This window comes from Mobula hypostoma, chromosome 26, assembly GCF_963921235.1.
Source record: "Mobula hypostoma chromosome 26, sMobHyp1.1, whole genome shotgun sequence".
Lineage (NCBI taxonomy): Eukaryota > Metazoa > Chordata > Chondrichthyes > Myliobatiformes > Myliobatidae > Mobula > Mobula hypostoma.
The window spans coordinates 35,170,370-35,193,811 of NC_086122.1; the positions used below are offsets into that span (position 1 = coordinate 35,170,370).

Here is a 23,442-nt window from a genome sequence, read left to right on the forward strand (position 1 = left end):
ATTGTACAAACATTTGTACTATGCCTTATAAAATGGGATATAGGTGGATGTGGGTTGAGGACTGAATGGAAATTGAGACAAGAAGGGGGGAGGGTGGAAGAATGGAAACGTGGTATCCATAGATATGGAAAAGTGGTGATATGGAATTGCAAGGCATAGGGGAAGACGGATTTTGGGTTATGGGGAGTAGATTGACAGCTGTAAGGAGCAGGATAGAAAGATATGGGGAAGTTGGAAAGGGAGGGAATGAGGCCAGAGTGGGAATATTGGGTTTGCGGGCTCGACAGATTTGGGTAGCATGGACGCTGGATTGATGTCTATAGGAAAGGAGGTTCTGGGGTCTTGAGCTGTTGGGAAATGCAGGGTTCGAAGAGGAGTTGAGGGGATGGAAGTGAAGGGAGAGGGCTGAGGAGTGAAATGAAAGCTGGAGAGATTTGATTTGAGGGACAGGAAGAAATAGGGAGGCAGGATTGGGTTTCTAGGCAGGTGGGAAGATACGTTCGGGGGTTAGAATGGAGAGCCCTCGCTGGGCTATGGGAAGGTGTGCCTAATACTCATGGGGAGATGGAGAATGTTTGCAGTGGGCTTAAGAGTTGTTGATGGAGGTGAGCCTTGAGAGATCATTGGGGACGGGGTGGTGTAGGGCCCTATGAACTCCTTAGGGAGTTCAGGGAGTTAGGTGCTAAGTTAAAGGGCAGGGTTGTGATCTCAGGATTGCTACCCATGCCGTGTGCAGGTGAGACCAGTACAAGGAAGATTATACAGTTTAATAAGTGACAAAGGAGTTGGTGTAGGCGGAAGTGCATTAGATTTTTGGATCTTTGGGCTCTCTTCCAGAGAAGGTGGGACCTGTGCAGAAGGGATGGTTTGCACCTGATCTGGAGGGGGAAGGTGTGCCAATTCTGCACGGTGAGGTTTAAACTACAGCTGCTGGGGAACGGGAGCCAGAGTGTCAGACAGTTAGTGGAGAGGTTGTGGAGGCAGATGTCGTAAGACCTCAGACAAAGTTAGAAATGAAAAGGTTGAGCATGGTGCGAGCAGTGTCCTGAGCTGCTGATATTTCAATGCAAGAAGTATTGCAGGAAAGGCGGATGATAGTGCTGAAGATGAGGTAGCTGGTTTACAAACAGAGGCAAAGTGTAGTGAGGAGAGGCTGTTGATAGGTAAAAACTGCAGTGACCAGGACAAGCTGCAATGTAAAAGGTGGACAAAATTGAAAAGGGTTAATACAGGATTTAAGGTGTTATATTTGAATGCGCGCAGTTTACGAATAAGGTTGATGAACTTGCAGCGCAGTTGCAGATTGGCAGGTATGATGCTATAGTCGTCACTAAATCATGGCAGAAAGAAGATTATATCTGAGAGCTTAATGTCCAAGGATACACATTGTATCGAAAGGACAGGCAGGAAAGCAGAGGGGATGGCATTGCTCTGTTGGTAAAAAATGAAATCAAATCATTAGAAAGAGGTGACATAGGGTTGGAAGGTTTTGAATCTGCTGAGAAACTGTAAGGGTAAAAAGACGTTGATGGGAGTTATATACAAACTCTCAAACGGTAGTAAGGATGTGGTCTACAAATTACAATGGGAGATAGAAAATGCATGTCAAAAGGGCAATGTTACAATAGTTATGGAGAATTTCAATATGCAGGTAGCTTGGTAAAATCAGGTTGGTGTTGGATTCCAGGAAGGAGAATTTCTAGAGTGCCTACAAGATGGCTTTTTAGAGCAGCTCATGGTTGAGCCCACTCGAGGATCAGCTATTCTGGATTGGGTGTTGTGCAGAGAACCAGAATTAATTAGTAAGCTTAAGGTAAATGAACCTTTAGGGGTCAAGTGATCATAACATAATTGAATTCATTCTGAAATTTGAGAAGGAGAAGCAGAAGGAAGATGTATCAGTATTACAGTGGAATAAAGGGAATTACAGAGCATGAGAGAGGAGTTGGCCAGAATTGATTGGAAAAGAACACTGGCAGGGATGATGGCAGATCAGCAACGGCTGGAATTTCTGGAAGAAATTTGGAAGTTGCAGCATATATACATCCCAAAGGGGAAGAAGTATTCTAAAGGAAAGATGATACAACCATGGCTAACAAGAGAAGTCTAAGCCAACATAAAAGACAAAGAGAGGGCATATAATACAGCAAAAATTAGTGGGAAGTTAGAGGATTGGGAAGCTTTTAAAAAACAACAGAAGGCAATTAAAAAAGTCATTAAGATGGTAAAGATGGAACATGAAAGAAAGCTCGCCCATAATATTAAAGAGGATACCAAAAGTTTCTTCGGATACATAATGTATAAAAGAGAGGCGAGAGTGGATATTGGACCACGGGTAAAAGATGTAGGAGAGGTAGTAATGAGGGACAACAAAATGGCGGATGAACTGAATAAGTATTTTGCATCAGTCTTCAATGTGGAAGGCACTAACAGTACGGTGGAAGTTCCAGGTGTCAGGGGTCATGAAGTGTGTGAAGTTACCATAACTAGACAGAAGGTTCTTGGGAAACTGAAAGCTATGAAGGTAGATAAGTCACCTGGACCAGATGGTGGACACCACAGAATGCTGAAAGAGGTGGCTGACGAGATCATGGAGGCATTAGTAATGATCTTTCAAGAATTGATAGATTCTGGATTGGTTCTGGAAGACTGCAAATGTCACTCCACTCTTCAAGAAGAGAGAGAGGCAGAGGAAAGGCAACTGTAGGTTGGGTAGTCTGACCCCAGTGGTTGGGAAGATGTTGTAGTCGATTATTAAGGATGAGGCCACAGGGTACTTGTAGCCACATGATAAAATAGGAAGTAGCTGGCATGCTTTCCTCAAGGGAAAATCTTCCCTAACAAACTTGTTGGAATTCTTTGAAGAAATAACAAGCAGGATGGACAAAGGAGAATTATTTGATGCTGTGTACTTGGATTTTCAGAAGGCCTTTGACAAGGGGCCACACATAAGGCTGCGTAACAAGCTACGAGCCCATGGTATTACAGGAAAGATTCTATCATTTCTGAGGGGAAAGTGGAAAGTTAGGGTTGAGGTGAAAGAGCAAAATTGGGATTAAAGGCTGTAGGAGATGAAGGATTGGGAAGTAGGTAGATGGGAGAAAAATGATTGTCTGTGGATTCATTTGAGCCTATCATTTAATTTGCACATCTATTGTCTGTCTTTCTTTGTGTGTCATTATTCATTGATTTGTTTGTGCTTCTTTGCATCTACTGTGAATGCCCACAAGAAAACAAACCTTATGGTTGTATATGGTGACAGATACACTCTTCGATAATAAACTTACTTTGAACTTTGAAAGGTTTTCAGTCTCCAAGGCTTGGGAAAATGTGCAACTCTTTCCCATGGAGAGTGGATCAGCCTGGCTGTTTAATCAACCCAATCCTGCTGGTTGGGTTTGCAAAGTGGTGGCTTGATGATTAAAAACCAGGACGGGGGGACAGACCGATAATGCATCATTACATTAACCATGAAAGGATCTGAACTGTAACTACACCTCCAACATCCTGCAGGGTACGAAGAAGTGCAGACAAACCTTTGCTGAAAAATCACTGTCTGCCTTCTGTTTGTGACTCAATAAGAGTTCTGTTTCAGTCTGAATATTGGCCTCTTTTCGTCGGCAACTATTCTGGTGAAGAGAATTACCCTCTTTTGAGGGGTAGTCAAGATCAGAGATTGGATAAGAAATGCATATTTAAACTACTGTACTTCTCTCCTTGGCAGCTGAGGATGTTCATTTCCAAACCTGCCTCTGATATGAAACAGAGGCTGATTGTGTGTAAGTCGCAAGATGTTTGAGGGGAAGTGAGAGAGTGGGCAGGTGGGAAGGGGTTTCTCTTGCTGTTGTAATCTTGTCTTATCTTGTTGTTGAACATTGTGGGGCTTTCTATATTGGTGCTTGATTATGTGGAGACCCATTGGGGGTTGTTCCCAGCACATCCTTGCATGTGTTGGTTGCTAATGCAAATGACACATTTCACTGTACGTTGTGATGTTCTTGTGATAAATCAATCTGAATCTGAATCTGAATCTGAATCCGGAGGAAGGGGACAAGCTGAGTAAGTGGCAAGAAGATTACTGATGGAAAAATGTGAAGTCATCTCCTTTAGTGCACAACGTGCAAATAGAATATTTTTAAGCAATAGATGTCTAGATAACATTAATGTTCAAAACGAGACATGTGTCCTTTTATATTGATCATTTCGATGCAGCAAGAGATTAGGAAAGCCTTTGTGGGAAAATTGAGTTGATGAGTAAAGAGATCTGACTGTCTTTATGTAGAGCCTGGGATAACATCAACTATGTGTACAGCTATGCTCAACTTATCTAAGAGAGGATTTCCTTGTGAGAATACACCAAAGATTTGCTCCGGGGATGGCTGAGTGAAATTTTTTACAAGAATCCTGCTTATTTAGAGTATCCAATTTGGACAAAAGACCATTGCCACTCTCCATGTCAACATTGACAAGTTTAGAATCATAGAGTCAGAGAGAGCAAAGAACAGGCTTTTTGATCCATCTATTATTCTGCATAGACTCATCGACACATACCTGGACCATACCCCTCCATACCCCTCCCATCCATGTACCTATGCAAACTTCTCTTAAATGTTTCAATTGAACCTCCAGCGCCTCTACTTCTGCAGGAGTTTGCGAAGATTCGGCAGGACATCTAAAACTTTGACAAACTTCTATAGATGTGTAATGGAGAGTATATTGACTGGCTGCATCAAACACCAATGCCCTTGAACAGAAAATCCAACAAAAAGTAGTGGACACAACCCAGTCCATTAGGGGTAAAGCCCTCCCCACCATTGAGCACATTAACATGAAACACTGTTGCAGGAGAGCCGCATCCATCATCAGGGATCCCACCACCCAGCTCCTGCTCTCTTCTCATGCTGCCATCAGGAAGAAGGTACAGGAGGTTTATGATTCACACCACCAGGTTCAGGAACAGTTATTACCCCTCAACCATCAGGCTCTTGAACCGAAGGTGATAACTTCACTCAAATTCACTTGCCCCATCATTGTGATGTTCTCACAACCAATGGACTCACTTTCAAGGACTCTTCATCTCGTTCTCAACAGTTATTGCTTATTTATTTATTTATTTATTTATTATTATTATATTATTCTTTTTGTATTTGAACAGTTTGTTGCCTTTTGCACACTGGTTGAATGCCCCAGTAGGGCGGTCTTTCATTAATCCTGTCATTAGTATTCTATAGATTTATTGAGTATGCCCACAAGAAAATAAATCTCGGGGTTGTATATGGTGACGTATCTGTATTTTGATAACAAATTTACTTTGAACTTTGAATTTCTACGGGCAGCTTGTCCATACTTGCACCAGCCTCTGAGTGAAAGTTCCTTCTCAGATTCCTCTTCAATGTTTCACCTTTCACTCTGAACATATGACCTCTAGTCAGGTCACTCATCGGAGTGCTACTGGAACCATGTAACCCAGTACTACCCGTCGCATGGTCGGGTGGTCGGCGACTAAACTGGCTCCCCCACCAGGCTTGTCTGGTGAGGAGGGTGGTTAGACATCCTGCAGGATGAAAAACAAGACCTGTCAAAGGGCGGATGAACCCTCTCGTAGGGTCAACGGCCATCTAGCGAACACGTGCCGTGAAGCGCGGAAAGGGCATCCCTTGCATCGAAGCTTGGTCTGGCCATTCACTGCAACAGAACCTCCCTCAGCCGTCTTGGACTCCATCATGCTGCTGGATCCGGGAGGGGATGTCGAGAGGGTGGGTCTGGACCTGTGCAACCCCCTGCTCACCTAAAATCCACTCACACACACGCTGTTCCTTTCTGAGGAGTGGGGTATCCCCACTAACTGACTGAAAGGAACCATCATCATCCTATGGGATGGATAGCCAGAGAAAAAGAGGGATGACCTCTCATTCCAGTCTCACCCAACCCAAAGGCCTGTTTGTATTTGCCCATCTTTACTCTCATTATTGTGAAAACCTCTATCAAATCTCCCCTCATTGTCCTGTGCTTCAGGGAATAAAGTCTTAACCTACTCAAACTTTCCTGACCACTCAGGTCCTCAAGTCCTTTCAATATCCTTGCAAAATTTTCTCTGTACTCTTTCAATCTTCCCTGTAGGTAAGTGACCAGAATTCAACACAATATTCTTTTTTTTAAAAATTTCCCAGTAATTAGTTGAGAAAGATAAGATGGAATATAACAATAATAATAATAATAATAATAATAATGATAACAAGTACTTTATTGATCCTGAGTGGGAAATTCTTTTGTTACAGCAGCATTATTTAAAAACTAAAAGTTAAAAACCTCGGATGATGTCAATCTGAAATAAAAATAAATAATGCTAGAAATACTCACCAGGTCAGACAACATTGGTAGGGAGAGGAGAGTCAATGCCAAAGAAATGTCCTTGACCTGAAATATTAACTGTTTCTTATTTTGGTAGATATTGTTACAGTTGATGAACATTTTTGGCTGTTAATGATTTTATGGCATTTAACAGCACCTCATATCTTTCTCACAGGCCCACCTGCACTGGTTATAATGCGTAAATGAGTGAATCCCTGATCCTGTTACTGAAATTGTTCACAGCAACCATTTTTTGCTGATGTGCAGGTCACTCTGAAGTATGTTAGAGTTGTAAAGCCACAAGACTTGTAAAGTGCATAATTGGGCCATTTTGTTCCCAGTGTCATTTACACTAATTCCATTTGCCTCACTGCATATTATTGTATCCACTCTGTCTACTTAAACAAGAGAAAGTCTGCAGATGCTGGAAATCAGAGTAATACACACTAAATGCTGAAGGAACTTGGCAAGTCAGGCAGAATTTTGGATCCGAAATGCTTCATCACTCCTGATGAAGCAGCCTGAAATGTCAACTGTTTCCTCTTTTCCATAGATGCTGCCTGTCCTGCTGAGTTCTTCCATCAGTTTGTAAGTATTACTGTCTACTTAATTGTCTGTTTAAATATCTCCTGCCATGAGAACATGAAATCTGAACTTTGCCTGAATGTGTGGGAACTCACTCAGCTGCATTCCTGCGTGTTGTGTTCTGAAGTTCACCATGGGCCCTTCTACTTCAGTGTAAGCCACCACTATGCTGTTTGCAAAGTACCCTTGACCAACTTTGTGTTTTATTTTTTGCCGGGCATGCAACTGAGCAAGAACGCTGCTTGCTCCATGGTGAATGTGTGAGGGGGCAGTGTTATGTATTAATGTATGTTTGACCCTTATATGTTGCCATCAAGCTTCCACTGAATGTAATTTATTTATTTGTTGAGATACAGTGCCTTCCAGCCTTCGAGCTGGTGCCACCAAACAGCTTCCGATTAACCCTAGCCTAATCACAGGACAATTTTCAATGACCAATTAGTCTATCAACCAGTAGGTCTTTGGACTGTGGGAGGAAACAGGAACACCCGGTGGAAACTCATGCAGTCATGGGGAGAACGTACAAACTCCTTACAGACAGCGGCGGGAATTGAAACGCTATGCTACCGTGCCACCTCAATCATAGGCATTCCGGGTAAATCATTAACACTAGAGATGCTGCAGATGCTAGAAATCCAGACCAATGCAGGCCAGGCAGTATGTATGGAAAAGAATAATCAGTCGACGTTTTGGGCCAAGACCCTTCTACAAGGAAAATAAACAGCTGCACGTTTGTCCCTCACCTCTCCGTCTCCTGTGTGTGTGTGTGGGCGTGTGTCATTCACGACCACCCGGCTTCCCAGTACTACAAACATAACATCCAGGTTAAGTGTTCATCACTAAACCAGCTCACTCATCGCCCTCTCCTGGGCGTTTGCCGCCAAGACAGTTCCCTGGTTGCCTCGTTTCCTCTAAAATGGGGGAAACGAATGCTAATATGAGCTGTTTCTTATTGTATTTAATATATTTCTCATTGTAACTTATTGAGTTTAATTTATTTCTCATGCAACTTGTAGTATTTTTACGTAATTGCACAAATTTCACGTCACATGCCGGTGATAATAAACCTGAATCTGATTCTACACTGCTGCCGCAAAACAACAAATCTCACGACTTATTCCGGCGATAATAAACTCGGTTCTGATTGATCTTAACCCTAATGTCCACCTTGTCACTTTACCTCCTGTTCTTTAGGCCCACTCCGTTTCGAAGACAATTTGTCGTGTTTAAATCAATTCGGACGTTAAAGGAGCTCCATTAAGTAGCTTTTTTTTCAGAAGTTTCCCACTTGAAGAATTATGTTCCGTTCAAACTGTCCAATTTATGATTTAACCTGGTTTCCTGATTTAATTCGTGCCGGATGATATCTGAACCCCTTTCCTCCCCTCGCATTTAAAACTGTGAGCTAGACCTGACCGAATTCTATTTAGTTTAGTTCAAGCAGTGGACGCGGCGGATTCGAAGTCCTTTTTAACGCATTAATTGCTTAATTGTAACTACAAGTGCAACTTGATCGGTAAAAAAAATCTGTACATTGGAACGGCTGGAAACCGCAGCCAGATCTGCCAGCGGCTAAAGTTTTGTTTTTGGTGTTTGGGTGATGGGGAACGGAGTGTCTGTGTACAAGTTCTTGAGGTCGCACTCCCCACTCCTACATTTTACATTTTACATTGTCGACGGCATCCCATCCTCACGCCCGCTGATTCGAGTCATTATATAACCCCGGCTCCAACTCTTTCGAATAACGATACCCGTTGACATCAGAAACTCTGCGAAATCCTCCCAAGAGTGAGTAATAGTTAAAACTAATCCCAGCTCGGGGAATATCCGCAGTTATTTGTTACTGCGATTTCTCCCGCCTTCAGAATAAAGAATTGCTTTGAAAATGGACCGTGTGGTGCGGTACGTTACTACAAGGAAATCCTGAAAGGGTCAACGATAACCGCCAATTCCACAGCGACGCATGTGCCAGGAATTATTGTGACATTGGAGAAAATCAAGGGAACCAACTTTCTGGTTTAGTTTTGACGATCCGAAACTTTAACGTAATAGCAAAAAATACCTCATGAGTTTTGTGTGAGGTGTTTGGGACGATGGTGAGGTGCCACACGAACTAGATCTATAGGAGAGTAGGAATCCTCAGGCTAATCGGTCTGAGGATCGTCGCTCTGCTCCTAGTTACGATCAGGACGCAGAGCACCGCCCAGCGAAGCTGCCAAAGCATTCTTGGAAACAAGTATGAACATTCCCGCTTGCTATTGGGAACTCAAAGCCGTGACAACCCAACCTGTGAAGCACATGAGTAGACCGTTTGGCTTCTCAATAAGAGTATGACTAACCCACCACATTGCTGTTTTTCCTATCCTAACCTGATATTTCTCGATCTCTGTAGTATCCAGACCTCCTTTCTAAATGGTATCAGTGACTGCACCCTCTTTCTCTCTTTCTCTCTTTCTCTCTTTCTCTCTCTCTCTCTCTCTCTCTCTCTCTCTCACACACACACACACACACACACACACACACACACACACACACACACACACACACACACAAACTCTCACTCACTCACACACCCAAGGTAGAGAATTCAAATGATACTCCCTACTCTCTTGCAGAAATTTCCGCTTGTTTCTCTCCTAAATGGTTACTTCCCAACTTGGGGTCCATGGACCCCTCAGACAATGGTAGGGATCCATGGCATAAAAAAAGGTTTAGATTGTGACTGTGTCCTAAGCTCCCCAAACCCAATGGAAAACATCCTATGCCCCACCCTGAGAAGGCTTCTGAGAATTTCATGTGGTTCAACAGGTCCTCCTCATTGTGTTAACTCCTGACTAGAAGCTCAGCCTACTCAATCTCACCTCTCCTACAACCAACCTGCAACTGAGGACCAGGTTGGTTAATTATCTATAGCAATTGGGAACTCATTTCTAGTAACAGGGAATAATTTCAGAAGAATTGTCCAGTTCGATCTCAGTACCACTGTAATAAAATAGCTTTTCTAGTGTACCTAAAATCCTCTTGTAATCAACCACTTGTTCTTCATTATTACCTGCTGTGCCTAGAGTTGGTTTTTCAGTGGCTTGTGTGGACATACACATCTACCAAAGGAGGTGCGAGGTGTTCCTCCCCTCCGCCAGCCTGTAGGACACGCTCGGGCAAGGAGTAGCACCTGCTTAGCCCCCAATCAGGGTCACATGAAGCCATGGCAGCAGGTGGTGGATGGTCGTATGAGCAGCTGGTGCATATCACAAGTCCTGGTTATGTGACCACTGATACCAGGCAGACAATCTCGGCAGGGTATTGATAATGGCTGCGGTCACCCGTTTTGTAAAGTTACTGATCAGAAGAAAGCAATGGTAAACCACTTCTGTAGAAAAATTTGGCAAAGGCAATCATAGTCATGAGACCATGATTGCCTATGTCATGACCACGGCACATGATGATGATGATGCATATAGGGAAACCAAGTCCCTTTGAATATCAGTACGTTGCAGTCATCATCATTCAACAAATACACATTATTTCTGGGATTCTTCTGTCAAAATGGATTTCCCCACATTTTTTTCCATATTACACTCTGCTTTCCAAGTTGATGTCCATTCATTCTGTTTCTTTCATTATCATCCTTATGTGTCATGACATATGACATGGGCAATCAAGGTCGATGACCATGATTCTTCTTGACAAGTTCTACAGAAGTAGTTTGCCATTGCCTCCTTCTCGGCAGTGTCTTTACAAGACGGGTGACCCCAGCCATTATCAATACTCTTATGAGATTGTCTGCCTGGCATCAGTGGTCACGTAGCCAGGGCTTGTGATCTGCAGAATTCTGTTTCTTTACATCCTCTTGAAGCCTCGTTACTCCCTTATCACTGCATATATGCATTCCCGTTTAGAATTTTTGATTCATCCAGCTAAATTGTAAATATTATGGTTCTAGATTGCCATGGGTAGACAGGAATATAGAATAACAGTTGCAATCATATTAACAAAGAAAATTTATTTTCTGCATTTTGGATGTGGACTTGTACTATAGACTTTTATCAGTCTTGTTGTTTTTTATATTCTGTGTGTTTCGCCCAATCTTGCTCATACTTTTGGTGCAGGGAGGGGGATTTGGGGGTCGATGTGCCTGTTCCATTTTGTTTGGTTTTTTTTGTGCAGGGAGGATGGATTTGGGGGTTAGTGACCTTGTTGCCTTTCTTTTCTTTCTTGATTTCATGGCTACACGGAGAAGAATTTCAGAGTTGTATACTTCGATGATAAATGAAGCTTTGAACTTTTAAAAGGGACTAATGCCCTACTCCTGTTCCCAACTCATTTGCACAATTCACTCACCAAACTGCTGACATAGATTGTGAATGTTAAGTCCTAGTACTGGTCCTGGTCCTGGTCCTGGTCCAGCATCCCAACCAGAAGAGGACTCAGTTACCTCAGCTCTGTTATCCAGTCCTCAATCAATGGGCACATAGAAAGGCAACATAAAGAGGGGAACATCATCTCCCAAATTATTCACCCACCTGACCTTTCAAGCACCTCCTGTCACACCTAAGATGAACTCTGCAGTTCCCACTGGACACATCAGCCACTTGATGTGCGTAGGCAGTTTAAATGGTTCGGCGTGGACCTTGGGCTGAGGGGTCTGTTACTGTGTTGTACTTTTTTATGACTCTGTGGCATCTGACCTCCAAAGCCAAGAGTAGGTGCAGGTCATTCTGGTTCCTGAGGGCTCCCTAACATGATGAAAATTTTGCAGTGGTGTCTCGGAAAGGCAATGTCCATTATTAAGGACTGCCAGCACCCAGGACATGCCCTTTGCTCACTATTACCATCAGGTAGGAGTAAGAAGGCCTGTAGGCACACACTCAGCGATTCAGGAACAGCTTCTTCTCCTCTGCCATCTGATTCCTAAATGGACATTGAATCTTTGGACACTTCCTCACTTTTTTTTAATACACAGTATTTCTGTTTTTGCATGTTTTTTAAAATCTATTCAATATGTGTAATTGATTTACTTGTTTATTGATTATAATTATTTTTATTTTATTTATTATTATTATTATTATTACTATTTTCTCTGCTAGATTATGTATTGCATTGAACTGCTGCTGCCAAGTTAACAAATTTCATGTCACATGCCAGTGATAATAAACCTGATTCTCATTCTGAGTCTGAGAGACAAACCTCCTGACACCCCAAAGAAACTCCACCAGTGGCAATCTATTTACTTTATTTGAACGCAAACGTAAAGAAATTTTCCTTGGACTTTGAACTGCAAGGCCCAATGCAGGAGTGTGATGGAATATTTTCATTGGCTGGATGAATGCATCTCCAACTCTCAAGGAGCTTGATACCACTGGGGGCAAATCCTCAGCCACTGTCCAAACGTTCATTCCCTCCACCACCAGGGCTATATTTTTATAAACTTCAGAAGTAAGCCATACAAAATTAAAAAAATATATATAAAGGGGAAAAAGACAATGCAAAAAAAGCTTTTACATTGATAGTTGTTACATTCAGTAGCATAAACTTCTAAAGAAAAAAAATAATGTATAATACTTGTGCCTCTTTCATAGTCTGGGGGAGGGGGTCTCCATCCAGCTCCATTTTTCCATGCGTAGTGGTGGAGAGGCCCTACATAGTCCTTCCCCATAGAACCCTGGCATTGTCTCCCTCAACATGGACTGCTGCTGAGTTATTCTGACAGCACCTCCTGAACCTGTGAGCTCCATCACCAAGAAAAACAAGAGTAGAAGGTGCATGGGAACACCTCCAAGTCATACAGCATCCTGATTTGGTAATACATTGTTGATTTTGTGCCTTGTCCACAGAGGAAGCTGGTTTGTGTGTGGTACAAGTGAGACTGTACTTATGCAAATATATTCTGAGAAGGAAATGCACATTTGTGTCCATCAAGCACAAGGGCTGACATTGGCAGCTTGGGACAAATGCACAGTCTTTGTGTTGAGTTGCCTCTGTAATTCTATGATAGATGTGATCAAAATGTTACCACAGTCTGGATTAATGTCAGTCAAGGATCAAATCCACATCTCACCCAGCCTCTGAGATACCTTTGCCTCCAGCTCTAAATCTTTGCTCTTTTCATTTCTAGTGGAGCTGCCATTGGCAGCCACAGTTGGAGTTGTAAAACTCTGAAATATCCCCAGTAAACTTCCCTACCTCTTCTTATGGCTGTCTTCATGTCTGGCATGCCTCGAAAAGCTTCAATGCCTGGTCAAGTTTTTGCATATCGTCTCAATGTTTTATTCTCTGTGTGAAACTGCCAAACGTGGTATTCGAAAGTGAGCTTTGCTGCTTTGTTTCGGTGGGGCTCAATGAGACACGAACAGCTTGGTGCTGTGGACCTGCTTCAGAGAAAGTTGGGGACTGCGGGACCTGTACTTTATTGGAGACCATGGGCTGGAAGTTGTGTCTTGATTGCCAGTGGGACACAACTCTTGAGACCCCTCCCTTCAGGTGCCAATCTCTGTAGGATCTGTGCCTTGGTCAGTCTATAAACATGAACAGTTTGCAGATGCTGGAAATTCAAAGCAACACACACACACACAATGCTGGAGGAATTCGGCAGGTTAGGCAGCATTATGGAAATTAATGGATAGTTGACATTTTGAACCAAGACCCTTGGTCAGACTAGGTGAGATAGGAGGAGCACCCATTGAAGGCTGATGCCCATGGCTACCTGAGAGACGCATACGGGAACGGAGCCATGCCCATAGTATCTGTGCGACCTACACCCCAGGAGTAGGGGACAATGGGAGACCCAGTACAGTGTTTAACTATGGGACCTGTGCTCCAGCTGGTGGCAGCGGGTTGAAGGGGGAAAGAAAGAAAAATCTTGACAGAAATGTTCTCAGCTCCGGGATCGTGCTATGGGCCTCAGCAGCGTTTAAATCCAAGATGAGCGGGAATCACGCACACGACACGGGAGGCAAAACGGGTGTCTCAGAGTGCAGGTTTGTGGGCAAAACGCCACCGGGGATTTGGCGGTCTGGTATGAGTTCCTCAGTGTTTCCTTCCTGCAGGATTTCGGACTCGAGTCTGATAGGAATCCAACACGAAGAGTAAATTCTATGATGACGATTGTTCAATATCCCCTGGCTCACCGCTATTCCCTCATTCAGAAAAGAAACAACAAATTACATCAGCTGTTCGAACGCTGCTGTTCTACTTCCTGCTCCGGAGAGGCATTCACTTTATCAGACAAAGATGAGAGGCGATTTGCCTGTCAGATAGGGTGGGGTAAATGATTGTTAAAAAAAAGGACGTGAAAGAAATACGCACAGAAAGATCCAACCCTATCACGTGACAGCTCTTATAAATAACTCGCTTATCATGACCGCGTTAGTCTCAGACCTGTCAAGTGTTGCTACGTAGGGGGAGTCGTAGGAGTGATTGTACTCCCGGTTCTGTTGCGCTCGCCGTAACACTGAACAGCGCAGAGTGGACCTGTGATTACATGGAGCAGGTTGAGAACTTGTTTTGATTATGTTGGCCTGATCCGATTCTTTAATGGAATCAGGGACGCCAGCGATACTCGATCGTTACATTAAAGCATTCACCCAATGTTTACGTTAATGTAATTTTCACCGTAGGTTTATTCTTCCGGGCGGCTGCATCATTTTCTGGACGGCTACAACGAGTGTAAGAGTAATTGGATGCGGTACGTGAACCCCGCACACTCGGCGGCGGAGCAGAATCTCGTCGCTTGTCAGAAAGGCACCGACATTTACTTCTACACAGTGAAACCAATCCCACGCAGCGATGAGTTGCTGGTCTGGTACAGCCGAGAGTTTGCCGAGAGATTGAATTACCCCTCAAGCGACATGGTGATGTTTAAATTCAGTGAGTCTTCCGTTTTTAATTGAACTATATATTTTTTTTATCGAAGTTGCCGAGAATGGAAATTTGCTTCTACTCTTGTTCAGTTTAAAATAAGAACTCCCCACCTCCCTTCCCCTCACCTCGCAGTGGTCATTCAAACAGCCGGAACGTAGAAGGTCTGCAACTTTTTCCCGAAGTAGGGCCCGAGTGGTTTGCTGTCTTACCCACCGTGAGGCATTGAGTTGGGTTGATTGCTATCGACAGAATTGCAAAAGTTCCCCTCCCTTCTACTGGTCATCTCCCCCCCCCCCCGCCCCAGGTTAACCCTGTTCTCCCCGCACCCCTCCAAGCAAGCGGCAAGATGCGTCCCTTCGGCGTCCAAGCGGTTTTCACCAGCTGGGATTGTCCTTGGCCGTGTTTGGTTTTGGCCGCTGTCAATTCATCTCGCAGCCGCTGCCCCACGCTCTCTATCTGCACCCCACCACGGGACTGTTTATTGTTGTAGTATTTTCCCAGTCACGTATAGAATTCAAAGCATAGAAGGACTTTTGATAGCGGGGAAGGAGGATGTGACTGACAAGAGCCGGTCGTTTGCTGAATACAGAACGGGGGGCAGGGAGAAGGGTCACGGGAGCTAAGCAATATTTTAAACGTTGCAAGTCACCCTTTAGTAAGTCCGGTGATTGCGGTGATAGTGCTATGCTGAAACAATGCAGACCCGCTCCAAACCTCACGTTAAATGTCTAACCCGTTCGAATTGGACGCACTGGGCCACTTCGTGTATCGAGCCGTTTGAGAGCGGCGGGGGAAATGGGTTGACTGATGAAAGTGTAATGTTCCCCATATCGAACCCCCACCCCATCATCCCATAGTCATACTTTATTAATCCCGGGGGAAACTGGTTTTCGTTACAGTTGCTTTGCCCCAAACCTCCTGTCACCCGTCAATGGGCATGGGTTGGCGTCAGCAGGCAGCAATTTTTACTTCATTGCTCTGTGAGATCAGATTTTTAAAAAAGGCATTTGAAATTCAGCAATCAAAGGTTCAAATAGTCGTACCTGTTCCCACTCACGTAACAAGAGGGGAAAGTGTTGGAACTAAAATGTTAAATCCAGATTTCATGGTGTGATTGCAAGAAGTTTCAAATTTCCTGCATATCAAAGCTGATGCAAAGGGGAGACCCGGCAGCGCGGTTATTCCTTTTATTTTAACCCTGAGATGCGGTTAGCGAGATAAACCTTCCTTTAAGAGAAATAATTTACACTTTCAAACAGTCCCCCACCCCATATTATGTCCTGCAGCTGGAGGCTGTCTGTGCCTTTTAAACACTTCAAAGATTTGTGGAGTGGGGCTTGTTTTTTAAGAGATGAGATTAGAAGGCATAGTTGGGAAGAGTGAAGGTTTATTAAAATGATGGAGTTGTGTTTCTCCCCAACTCCATTTTCATTGTGTTCTTCTCAATTGTAGAATACAATTTCTCCAATGAAATTTCACCATTTTCGCTCAGAATCAGAACCAGGTTTAATACCACCGGCGTATGTTGTGAATTTTGTTGTCTCTGAGGCAGCAGTACAATGCAATACATAATAATAGAGAAAAACTGTGAATTACAGTAAAATATATATAATAATTATAATATATAATAGTTAGATTAAATAAGTAATGCAAAATAGAAATTAAAAAAGTAGTGAGGTAGTGTTCATGGGTTCAATGTTCATCCAGAAACTTTGAAAGTTATCCGAATTTTTTATAGGTCCTGTTGAGTGGGTGGTATTTTTAAATAGGATGTGGGGTGGTAGCCCCCCTCCCCGTTTGGAGTGCTCAAGTGAGAGGGCTCCAAAAGAAGTTATCCAAGTACAACTGCACACCCTTTAAACAGGACCCGTTAAAAGAAGGGTGGCCTTGCCTCGTACTGTCCAGTATGGTTTTAAAGGATCTGGTCATCCAGCTGTTGAAAATAACACTGCTGAAACCCGTGGGAAGAGATATTTTATACAGAATATTCAACCTAGAACTCAGAACGCAAGTGAATGTGTCGAAGCTGAGGATCTTGTTGAGTCACAGCTGAGCGTTTAAAACAAGGTCCAAACTAAAGCTGAAAGAGTGTGACGGAGAATCAGGATGAAAATTCCTGCGTTTGTATGCCTTGGTGCGAATACGCATACACGCGTTTGTGTACATGCCAGTGTGTGCGCATTCATTAGTGTGTACTTTAGCCTATATGTATGATAATACATATTTGCATATTTATATTTGTATAGGAATGCACACTGGTGTGCACAAATCTATCTGTTGGTCCAGTTTACTCAGAGCATATCTGAAAATTACCCTCTATTATTCGCTGTTTGGATTAAGTTAATCAGAAAGGTGTGACTTCATCTGGGCTCAGTGTCCTCTTGTAAAAATAATTTTTGTAGCTGAAACCTTGTTGGTGCTGGTTGAGCAATGCGCAACAATTTTCTGTTTTCTTCTGCTGTGGTTTGACAAGTGTTAGCCCTGCCAAACTGGTTTTTATTACATATAGCAGCCACCAATTGAAAACTTAATTTGTCCTGATATTCCCCTCTCTCCCTACCCTGGGATGTTAGTAAGTCTGTCAATATCATACTTTCATTGCTTGTCACAAACAAGCAGATGATTCTGGTTAAACATGTTCCATCAGAGCAGCCACCGACCTGATGGCATGAGTATCAATTTCTCCTTCTGGCAAAAATCTCCCCCCCCCCTTCCTCTATTCCCCACTCTGGCCCCTTAACTCTTCTCACCTATTACCTCCCCTGGGTCCCCTCTACCTTCCCTTTCTCCTATCAGACTCCTTCCTCTCCATCCCTTTATCTTTCCTACCCACCTGGCTTCACCTAACACCTTCTAGTTATCCTCCTTCCCCTACCCTACACCATTTTATTGTGTTGTTTTCCCTCTTCCTTTCCATTCCTAAAGAAGTCTTGACTTGAAATGTTGACTATTTGTTCGTTTCTGTAGATACTGCCTGACCTGCTGAGTTCCTCCAGCATTTTGTGTGTGTTGCAAATGACCTTTTATCTGCCTTGCTGTAATTTGATGTGGATTCGAGAACAGAGCAAGCTAAGGGTTCCTGACCACTGCTTCTGCAGCTCAATATATCCACCCAAGGGTGACTGAACAGTGTTGAGAATAGGGCCCCTCTTAGTTCAGATGCCCAAACTGCCAGCAATGAAAATTTGCTAATGTCTGGCATTTGTGTCTCTGTCTCTCTCTCTTACTCACATCAAGTCTAACGTATACTTGTACGAGCAAACTGGTTGACCTATGATGTCTCCAGCCCATGAATTAAAAACAACTAAAAATTAACACACTTTTTCAAAGCTACCCATGGCCATTGCCCCCTTCCTACTTCCTGAACCTCTTCCACTTTACAACTCCCCCACCTTACAACCCGCACTTTACAACCCCACTTTACACTCCCCCTCCCCACTTTACAATGCCCTTCCCCTTACAATTCCCACCACCAACAACTCAAAAACCTTTGGAGTTGTACCCATCACTGCCAAAGCCCTTCTGGACTAAGCTTTTGACTCTGTTATCTCCTTGATGATGTCTTTCTCTCTCTCTCCCTCTCACTCTCCCTCTCACTTACAGCTTAAAACCAAATTTTTGGCCCCTTAGTATTTCCCTTAAGACCAAATTTTTGGCCCCTTAATATTTCCCTTAAGAGATTTTATAGTATCAGATTATACTTAATGTATTAAAACAGCCCAATTTAAATAAAAATAAATAAATTATACTTGATAATGATAATGAAAGGCATTGGGATGTTTTAGTATGTTAGAAGTACTGTATGCTGTCACTAGCACAGAAATGTTGTCATTGTTTTAACAACAAAAATCTTTTGATGTGGAGAAGATAAGTCACTGTCCAAAGGCAATTGAATGAAATGCTTCGTCACTGCACTCAAATTCAATAAAATCTGTTGGAACAGACTCGATGGGCCGAATGGCCTGATTCTGCTCCTGTGCCTTATGGTCACATGAAAATCGCAATGAGACTCATTTCCTTTGGCGTTGAGGTCGGTAGTTGTGTGAAACTGGATAAATAGGCAACTTGTGTTCTGGAGGAAAGGATGTTCATTTTACTGGTGGAAATGCTGAGTTGCAGAGAATTAGGTGACACCATGGTGCCTTTTCACCTCCGAAAATAACTTACAATATTTGCATTGAAAGCTATTTCCACCCTCATTCTCCTGTCACTCTAGCCAGTTTCACTACATTCAAACTGAAAAAGAAAGTGGGGTTAAACATCAGTCAGTTAGGATCCACTTCATTACAAAGTCCAAAAACAATTTGAGGTTTTAATTGACTCAAATATTGACTCTGTTTATTAAATGACAGCATAATGCACAAAGAGAAATCAATGCAAAGGCCAGCTTGATGGTGCTGAGCCCACGAGAGCTTTGTTCATGTGGGCTTCATCGAGTTGGTGACAGTTGATTGCAGCTCTCCAGATATTAATGCAACCCTGTGAGAAAGTAAACTGATGTTTTTCGCTATCCGTCCACCCCGCCCTGCACCACTGCCTCACGCTTCAACTACACCAAGCGATATTTCTCCTATTTCTATTCTAGTTATCAAGATCATATCGCCCTAATGACTTGCCATAAGCAGTGTGCCATTTCTTAGTTGGCAATAGCTTGCTGCTGCCTTCCTCCAAATGATCTCCTTTCCACAACCTCAGGCTGATAAATGGTTTGGAGTTTCAGTGTGTCTTTCACCACCTCAGGAATCCACGGATGCTTCACAACCAATAGAATGCTTTGGAAATGTAATCACTGCTATAATAGTGTAGAAAATGCAGGAATTAACTTTCACACGGCAAGCTTCAATCAACAGCGTTTTGATAATCTGATTCTCATGATGGTGATTGAGAGATAAATTCTGGTAAATAGTAGAGATATCTTTTTCTCCCACTTACCTTTTAATGCTGTTGAGGATCTACAAATTAATCCAACAGGCAAACAGGGGCTCTGTTTATAGAGCTCATCTCGACGGTGAGAGGGTTTTTTGCTGATCTTGAGTCGGGGGGAATGCAAATTAAAATGGCGCTGCAGACTGTAACATCAAAACAGCGTGAGCTGTAGATCTCCCTCTTGCTGTGGCAGGAACGCGATCTCTCTCTTCCTCATTAGTGAGAGAGAGGACCTGTTGAGATGTCAAAGCGATGGGATGGACACTAGTTTTGATGGACTCTGGATCGAGGTCTCTTTGGGGGCTTTGCTGTGCTTGCATGGTGGGTAGTGAGGCTGCTGCTCTTTGCTGAAATAAGTGGGGGTGAGGGAGGCTTTGGGGTTCTTATGTTTTTTCTGTCATTCGTTCTTGGGGGGGCTTTTCTTCTGTTTCATGGATGTCTGCGGAGAGTAAGAATTTCAGGTTCTATATTGTATACCTTCTCAGATTTAGAATCAGGTTTAATATCACCGGTGTAATTCTTGAAATTTGTTAAATTTGTGGCAGTAAAAGGCATCTGTTAGTCTTGCGAGACCATGGAGCTGCGCCTGGAAAGTCTTCACTCTCCAGGCGCAGGCCTGGGCAAGGTTGTATGGAAGACCAGCAGTTGCCCGTGCTGCAAGTCTCCCCTCTCCACGACACCAATGTTGTCCAAGGGAAGGGCATTAGGACCCATACAGCTTGGCACCAGTGTCGTCGCAGAGCAATGTGTGATTAAATGTCTTGCTCAAGGACAAATCACGTTCCCTCGGCTGGGGCTCAAACTCACAACCTTCAGGTAGCTAGTCCAATGCCTTAACCACTTGGTCACGTTCCCTAATACTACACAATATGTGGTGAGGTTGGAAAAAACCCTGTGAATTACAGTTAGTATATATACATATATATTAAATATATAGCACAAAAATAGAAATAAAAAAATAATAAGGTGGTGTTCATGGTTTCAACGTCCATTCAAAAATTGTATACTAAATATATTCTCTGATATCTTTGATATTAAGTGGAACTATTGAACCATGAACTATTAAAAGAATTTACGTATCTCCTTACTGAGCAGAGAAATGTATGGCCCATCAGTCCGGGACCTGATTGTGACTATGTGTTAAAAGTAAAGTTAATATTTAACTTACAGAGTAATCCAATTTACATTCATTATTTTAGGTTTCAAATGATGGGTCTCATTGTGTAACAAAATATAAGTGAGGCTGTCTATAAATGACATATTATCAAATGTTCATCACCATTAGAGTCCAACAATGAGGTGTATTGTGAAAGAGCTGTGTGTGACTCACACTCATAATTGAACATGACTTGTCAAAAGTAACCCCATGTATTCATTACCACAATAATTTGCATTTCTATAATTACTTTAATGCCTGAAACAAGTATGTATTTTAATTGATACTGAAGTATATCAGGTGATAAAAGGAGAGGTGACCAAGGGTTTAGTGAATCAGGTAGGTTTTATAGGTGGAAAGTGAGCTGAAGACATTTAGGGAGAGATTTCCATTGTTTAAAACTTTTTCACTGAAATGGGGGAATAACGAATTAAGTGAGGATATCCAAACAGTAATGTTTGGAAGAACTCTGGAATCTCGAAGATTGAAGAGATGAAGTTTACAGGCACTGGGGGCAGGGCGGGATTTGAAAATTGGGATCAGAATGTTAAAACTGCAACTCTGGCGGGCTTAGAGTTCTCCCTTGACTGCCTGGTTTTGCTCCTGGTGCTCTGCTTTCCTTCTATATCCTAAAGCTGTTGACTATCCATTGACGAGAAGTTGGCCCTAGTGTGTAGGCAGGTGGTTGAAAGCTGGGGCAGTTCATGGGAATGTGGGGTCAAAGGGCCTGTTTCTGTGCTCTGTCTCTGACTCTAATATAGGTTTATGGTTAGGCCTGAAGGTTAAATATTACTCAGTGCAAGTTACTTTCTGCATTTGCATTAAGATGAAGCCTGGTACTTACCGTGCTCAGAACTGATGCACCAGTCAATACCAGCAACTGCAGTGCTGGCCCTGTACGACCCCAGTCCTGAAACCATTGATCTTCAGCCCAGTATGTTTGTTCTCCAATCTGCGATTTACTCACGTCAAAAGGAAAGTTCAGCTTTATTTGTCACACGCGAATCGTGACTTACAGCGAAGTGTGTCCTTTTGCATCAAATCAGATCAGCGAGGGTTGTGCTGGTGGCAGCCTGCAAACCTTGCCACGTCTCCGCCGCCAACATTGCAGGCCCACAACTTGCTAACACTCACTGTGCGCCTTTGCGGTGTGCGAGTACCTGAAGGAAACCCATGTGGCAATGGGGCCAATGTAAAAACTCCTTTCAGACAGCTGTGGAAATTGAACCCTGATCAGTAATCACTGGCACTGTAAAAGAGTTACGTTAACTGCTACATTACTCTGCAGTTTTGAATGCTGAGGTGAGGCACTAGGTGACTGGCTTGAAGGTAACATATGGAGCGGATATCAGAGCCATCTATTTTTCCTGTTGTTTGGGGGTGTTGTTATTAGGCTGGCTTGAAAATTTGAGGGTGCTGTATGGAGCAAGAGCCTTAAATAGGTAAGTATGCTGGTTTAACTAACAATCTGCTGGAGGAACTCAACAGGTTGAGCAGCATCCATGGAGGGAAAGGAATTGTCAACAATTCCTCTCCCCCACACACTCTGTTGAGTTCCTCGAGCTGCTTCTTTGTTGCTCCACATTCGAGCGTCTACAGGAGTCCTGCCAAAGGGTCTCAGCCCGAAACGTCGACTGTACTTTTCTCTATAGGTGCTCTCCGGCCTGCTGAGCTCCTGCAGCATTTTGTGTTTGTGTGTGTTGCTCGGATTTCCAGCATCTGCAGATTTTCTCATGTTTGTTTCTGCAGTAATTTGCATTTCCAAGTGTGCTAGCTACTTGTATAGAAGAAGTGAAGCAGTTTTGGTGACAGGAGGAAGGGGAATGGGCTGGGAAAAAAATGGCAAGATATCAGGGACTGGGAATGCATGGCCTGAGAGGGTGGTAGATGCACCCTGGTTACTCCAATGAGGAATAGTTACTCTTTACAATGTGTACTAGGATCAGTCCAGTTTCATTTGTGAGACGAGCTTTGCAATATTGGTTGTGTTCTGCAGTTATCAGAAATGGTGCTAAGTGGTGAGACGAAGGCGCCGATGAATCCTGCGCGTGATGGGTTGATGTCATGTGGTTGCTCGTCCATGGGCCACCACACAGTCTGTAGCAGGTGCCAATGTTTTGGGTGGAAGGGGAAGAGGAGTGAATAGCTAATGGAGCAGTACTTTGCCACAGGATTCAAGGGATGGTGCATTGATAGAGCAGGAAAGGGCAACAAAAGAGCCCAAATCAATAAGCTGTAGTTTAAACCCATGTGTGAGAATTTTATTGAGATTTAGTGAGATACAGTGTGGATCAGGCCCTTCCAGCCCTTTGACCGCGCTGACCAGCAATCCCCCAATTTAATCCAAGCCTACTCACGGGATGATTTGCACTGACCAATTAACCTGCCCATCAGTACATCTTCAGTCTGTGGGGGAAACTGGAGCACCCAGAGGAAACCCATGTAGTCACGGGGAGAACGTACAAACTCCTTACAGGCAGCACTGGGTGTGAGACATGAAAGGCAACGACGAGCTTCAGACAACTTTCCACTAATGGTGATAATGGTACACAGGATGGTATACT

General features: G+C 43.3%; 1 protein-coding gene across 2 annotated transcripts in view; it reads left to right on the plus strand.

Moving 5' to 3' along the window:
• The window catches only part of LOC134338155 (PR domain zinc finger protein 1-like), a 72,596-nt gene that overhangs the window by 35,029 nt on the left and 14,125 nt on the right, over window positions 1–23,442 (plus strand). The window contains exons 1-2 of one of the 2 annotated variants that reach the window (XM_063033748.1): window positions 14,329–14,425; window positions 14,553–14,802. In XM_063033748.1, coding sequence (XP_062889818.1) covers window positions 14,417–14,425; window positions 14,553–14,802 — 259 coding nt within the window. In that variant the 5' untranslated portion in view covers window positions 14,329–14,416. Of the gene's footprint in view, window positions 1–14,328; window positions 14,426–14,552; window positions 14,803–23,442 lie in introns of those variants that run through there. The other variant, XM_063033747.1, reaches the window with a different exon arrangement.